The 6000-nt window shown below is 42.2% G+C and overlaps 1 protein-coding gene across 2 annotated transcripts in view; it reads right to left on the reverse strand.

Moving 5' to 3' along the window:
- col27a1a (collagen, type XXVII, alpha 1a) overlaps window positions 1-5600 on the reverse strand; it is a 65472-nt gene extending 59872 nt beyond the window's left edge. Inside the window, exons 1-2 of one of the 2 annotated variants that reach the window (XR_005691344.1) lie at window positions 5101-5600; window positions 1032-1102 (exon numbers count right to left, since the gene is read on the reverse strand). Coding sequence is in view for 1 of the 2 variants with exons in the window: in XM_040000003.1 (XP_039855937.1) it covers window positions 1032-1102; window positions 5101-5153 (124 nt within the window). In the remaining variant the exon portion in view is untranslated. The remainder of the gene's footprint in view (window positions 1-1031; window positions 1103-5100) is intronic. The other variant, XM_040000003.1, reaches the window with a different exon arrangement.
- Between the last annotated feature and the right edge of the window lie 400 nt (window positions 5601-6000).

Consider the following 6000-nt stretch of genomic DNA (forward strand, 5'->3'; position numbering starts at 1 on the left):
GTGCTGTCAGCCTCAATCATAATGACTAGAGCAGGGGGGCAGTTCACTGGACTGTATCAATAACTCTTCATCAGAGGAAACTTCCAAATGGTACCAAAAGGAGATCAAACAGAAACACACTCAACGTTTTCAATTAAATCTGCAATAACTGATTTTTAAGGCTACTTGGATGCAAGATTGTGAATGTAACACTGACTTAAGATCTCGGTTAAAGGCAAGCCTGTTAGCAATCAGCTGAAAATGTTTTAACATCCTGCATTTATGGAGAAACATTACTGGATAATGACTCTGCTCGCCTCATCAAAGTCCTTATGCAGTCTTTTTGATCAATACCAGTGGCTTAGATAGCTGCAAAATGCTTGACTATATATTGACCAGCAAGCCTGTAACTGTTCAGTCTCCTGTTTGCTGCAGAGAAGGATGTCTACGGTAGATGAAACATGCCTGCAAAAGAGCTGAGCACAATAATAAGGCGCATCTCGCTAAATGCTTTGTAAACAGGTGCTATATGAATAAAGTATGAATAAAACTGAATAAACTTAACTGTATAAAATGTTCTGCAAAGTGGAGGCAAGCTCCTGATTTAGGCATCTCTGAATTCTAGTACACGTTTCACATCGTCAAACTTTTCCCTTTTGCCCTTGTGAAGAATATTAGCCTTTACAAATGCTTTGCTAAGTGGGGTCTTCAGCAGTGCAGCTGTCCAGACAAAATTTTGACTTTAACCTCTGACTGACATGAGATTTTACATTTTTTTTTTAGATTAATGGTCAACATTGGATCATTGAATGGTTGAGCTGATCATTCCCTAGATCCTTGGACTTAGCTTACTCAACACCTGTTGTTATGGCAACGGCTGGCCCAATTCTCTTAGCAAAGTGTTTATGTGCTTGGGCCTTGACCAAAAAGGCAAAGAATAACTGCAAAACCTCACCAGTGTTCCTTACAGTCTTACAGAGTTGGGGTTTTTTTCAGCACAAACAAAAGAGGTCAGAAAGTGCAGTACGTGGAGGTGAGTATGGAAAGCTTACCTTCAGAGGGTACTTGTGTAAGTCCCAGGTAACAAGTACAATATAAAATGGTACAGAGCAATAGGGCTCTCCTGGAAGAAGAGAAGAGAAGGATGTCAGAGAGAGGCAACAATCACGTGGTATTGGACAGACTATTTAACTCTTTTTCTCATAGTTATTCCTCACTAACTGTATCCATACTATGATCAATCAATCAAATGTGATTGCTGGCTAAGGCAGAGATGTTGATCATATTGGCACCATGAATTGAGTCATAAATAAAGCCAGAAACTTCTTTTTTTTTTTTTTACCATTAACATTAAAGATATAATTCTCTCCCCATTCATTTAGATAGAGCCTTGGCCTCATTAACCCCAAATAACTACTTAGAGGTGTTGCCAAGGTAACTGCAGAGCCTCATATTGCTTCTAGAGGTAGTCCGGTCCTACGTTTAGGTCCCTGATGGACAAACAGTCTAACAAGTCACAACATGAGAATGCAAAATTCTTTGTTCCAGCATATAATAAATCCACAAATCTCAATTTACAGATACATTGGACACCTGTCTCAACCCTGACAAAAAAGTAGTATTAATGAATGTAATTATTTGCGTTTAACCATAGGAGGCATGCCTTAACATATTGTTCAACTGTGGCACAACTGTTTAGAGTAGGAGGGCACAAGCAGGAGTCTGCTAAAGCGCTTAGATCTCAGCGAGCCTCTATCTTTCTGAAACACAAGAACACACACACATTGTGGTTTTGGAGACAAAAATACTGTAGTAGACTCCCAAAACCAACCAAATGTGCATGCATGTGCGCTCGTACATACACACATGTGCAGAAAAAACAAAAACAAAATGTCTCTCAGCACCCTCACCGCATCCAGGTGTGCAGCATAACTTAAAGAAACTGACTGGCAAGTGGACTGAGATCCCAGTAGGGGTCCGAGATCTGGTGACAGGCTGGGGGAACCACTGTTTACCGCTGGAGGTCATCCAGGCACACATGGTCACACACAGACACACACACTGGAGGAGGAAATGTGTATAACAGCTGTTGCTGGTGGGCCACAGTAGGCAAACAGGGCTCCAAATACATAAATGTGGGAAAGACGGTGACTGTTGCATAAGCTGAGCGATTTACATTATCCCAGACAAGGACATGTGTCTGCCTCTCTTCAGAAACAATTCTACAGCTTCAACATTAACCTGTGTGTGTGTGTGTGTGTGTGTGTGTGTGTGTGTGTGTGTGTGTGTGTGTGTGTGTGTGTGTGTGTGTGTGTGTGTGTGTGTATCTGAATGCACGTGTGCAACAGTGTGCTCACATCCATGTTTGTGGTGTCTGTGTCTCCAACCCTTCCATCCTCTAGTTGCTAATAAAGCGTCATCACACTCATCCACACACACAGCTGGCTGTGGTTACTCGGGATGTGTTTGTGTTTGTGTGTCACTGTGTGTGTATGTGTGTGGACTTGTGTGACTCAGTGTCTTATCAGCGGAGGGAGAGATCCGCTTTCTGAAAATGAGTCATGAATGATGAGGTTTTTACTGCAGCCCCGACAACTTTTATTCTACTCCTCGGGCTGTTTACATCTGTGGAAACTGGACCGGGTTTCCTAGGAAACAGCACCATTTTCTTTGGCTTTTCACATTAAAAGTTCTCAGTAGCTTGTTTAGATTTTCATTAGGAGAGGGGGCTTTTGAAAGGCATCTGACAGGTCAGGATTTTCTCCTGTGTGGAGCATTTGAAGGTGGCTGTGCTGAAGGGGGATTTGTATGCAGTGGATATTTAAATCAAATAAACTGACATCTGTACGCTGACCCTGTGTGGTGTGGTTTTCATACTGCAACAGCGAGCTATGACATGACTCCCTGAGGGGATTCTTCCCTAAGCTGAGTGGACAAAATACAGACTGGATGAGCAATCCCTCCTCCTAAGTCATCCACTGCATTAGGCAGCCTAACACACATACTGTGCGTTAGGCTGCCTAATGATACACTGAAGTCCCAGCACAGAATGGGGGAAAAACTGCCATGCACTGCTGATAACATATTTATCTCCAGATTAAGAAGTGATTAGCCCACAAATCTGCCATTTTAAGAAAAATAATGGTAAGAGATCAACAACCAATTTAACAGAGTGATAAACTGTTGGAAGGAGTGAGACAGTGAGTGAATAGAAACTGTTGCAATCTTTGTACAATTCCCTAAGTGGCAAAAAGGTATTCCTCATTATAAAATCAGCATCAGTAATCTGCAAACTTAATAGTAAATATCCTCTCTTCTACGATATGTTCTGCTAATATTTCCACTGTGTTCTTAGACCCCCCCCACCACCACCACCACCACCCCCAACAACCATGACAAACCCTTCCCCAGAAACATATACACAGAAGCACCAACCTCTCTGCAGTTATAGAGGGAAAAAAGAAAAAGAAAAACACAGAAAGGCCAGTGTAGTTTCCATTTCTATTTACAATTTTGGCCTTCTTATTGATTCTCTTGAAGGATTTCCCAAAGGTGATCCTTCCCCCTGACCACAAACTCACATTCACACACAGTGGAAAATTCCTGTGGATGAGCTGACACTAACAAGGGCTGATGAGGAGGAGGAGGGTTTAAGAGTGTCAATCCACTTTTCTCCCTGCAGTCAGCTAATGGCTCACTTCAGACAGTTTTTCAAATAATCCACACCTTGTTCTACAGAGTACTCAAGCTCTGAGCTGGATTTTGGAAGGGACTGCAGTTAATCAATCCTTTGGTCAATGAGTCATCAATTAATCAATTTAAAACGTCATATTTTCAGTTTGATTTCAAGGATAAAAAAAAATCATGCATTGCTGAGGATTCATTGCGTGTGAAAAGTAAAGAGCGGGACACGAAGGGAGACACCAAGTGGACACACAGAGAATGAAACTCTCTGCACACATCGCAGACAGACAGACTCGACTTCATCACAGTCCATAATAATGCAGTCGTAGCGCCGTGGAGTCGTGACTAACACAGTGAGGAGGCAAAGCTTTTGAAAGCGCGACAGGTAGGTGTGATAAACCGACACAACCTGCGCCAATTTGTTTTAATGAAAAACGAGCAGACGATGGGTCAACTACTCCCTAAATGACTGTACGGCTGCTATCTCGCCAGCAATCTGTCAAATAAACCAGCTGTTCAGTACTCAATGAGGTTAGAATCGCGCCTGCGTGCACAACTGAATGCAAAAAAAGAAATGGATCAATGGATGACATCTAAGCTCAGCAACATTAGGCTGCAGCATGAACTTCACCAAAAAGTCAACAGTGTAGTACAGACGGCTTTGCGCTGCTCCCATGTGTACTTACTGTCTGTGGAGACCTATGCTGTAAACACGTCCATAAAACATCTGCAATTTATATCACATTCTAGTAAAGCTCATATCGGTTGCAGATGTTTGATTAATACTTTAAGGCTGTCGCAGAAACGTATGCGTTCTTTTAGGCTTGTTTGTTTGGGGAAAACGTTTTTTAACCATTAAAAAAGTATCCCTTTATTTAGCCTTCGTAAAAGTGCCATGTGGGGAACGCGTAAACGGAAAAACATGAAAAGCATGCGTAATAATCTACCAAACAGCTTAGTGGATGCTGATGGACCGCTCATGAAACTTTATGGGTAAGAATGATTCCCTAATTTGCTTGCTTTGTCAGATGAGTCACTTTAGTGAACACTTCCAGTAATGTCAACGAACTGCGTGCGGATATTAAACACGACCTACGCAAACTGCGTCCGAATGAACCGGCTTTTTCACGTAAGAACCGATAAAGGGGAGGTAAAAATATCTGCACGAATGGAGTTGTTTGGTATTCCATGCAAATAACAAATTACACCCATGGTCCAAACAGACCCCATTCAGAGACTCAGCATTCCCCATGTGGACATAATTTCTTCACTGTGAGCTGGATAACAGCCAGCCGGCACATCATCAGATACGCACATGGAGGCATCCAGGTCTTTAAACTGTTTTTCGGTACACATCATGTTTTGAATATTCCCGTTCACATAACACAAAAAAAGTCGTTAAAATAAAATAAAACAGTGATAACAAATGTCACTTACTTTGTGTCTAGATGAGAGGTTCTGCAATCTCTCCTTCGGGTGCCTAAATTCATTTGTATTCATTTGTCCTGGCAGTCAAAAACCTGATCCTTTAATCACAGTGTGACTCCTTTGCAAGGGGGGCAAAAAAAGACACCGGTCGCCGCTTTACGCATTTGACAAGCTTGAGGTGAAGTTCCAGAGGAAAAAACTCATGTTGAATTGCCTGTCAAGTCCAGTATAAATTCCTCCTGACAGGCTGCTTTGACAGAGAGTTTTCCTGTGCGGTTGTCTGTCGATATTCCCTTGTGTTTCATTCATTTATGCCGATCCAGTTTGGAGGGACGCGCGGCCAGAGAGAGAGAGGGAGAGCGAAAGCTGGGTTCTTTTGAAAAGGGGGTTACGGAGTCAGGAGCGTTGGACTCATCCCTTTCCTTTTTAAATAGGCTTTCTGTGGGTAAAGCGATGGCAAATGCACCGCACGGCCAGGTGTCAAGTTACAAGCCCAGCGGTTGCATCGAGCAACTACACGCCTTCTCAGGGGGTGGCCACAAGGATTTTACCCCAAATCCAAAGCACCGGCTAACCATATGAATGAAGCACGGTGACACGATGGGAAGGACTTCACTAGAAAGTGCCAGAAACGAGCGCCTACAGCTACAGATTAAATATAATAATAATAATAATAATAATAATAATAATAATAATAATAATAATAATAATTATTATTATTATTATTATTATTTTATTAATTTATCTATCACACGTACATGCTAACCCTCCCGATTTTTCCGGGAGAATCCCGAATTTCAGTGCCCCTCCCGAAAATCTCCCGGAGCCACCATTCTCCCGACATCAAAATTGGAAAACCATATCCCAGATTGGCCCAGCCAATTCCAGTTTCCAACAATGGCTACTACT

The sequence above is a fragment of the Simochromis diagramma genome, unplaced genomic scaffold (assembly GCF_900408965.1).
Source record: "Simochromis diagramma unplaced genomic scaffold, fSimDia1.1 OVJJ01000596.1, whole genome shotgun sequence".
NCBI classification, from domain to species: domain Eukaryota; kingdom Metazoa; phylum Chordata; class Actinopteri; order Cichliformes; family Cichlidae; genus Simochromis; species Simochromis diagramma.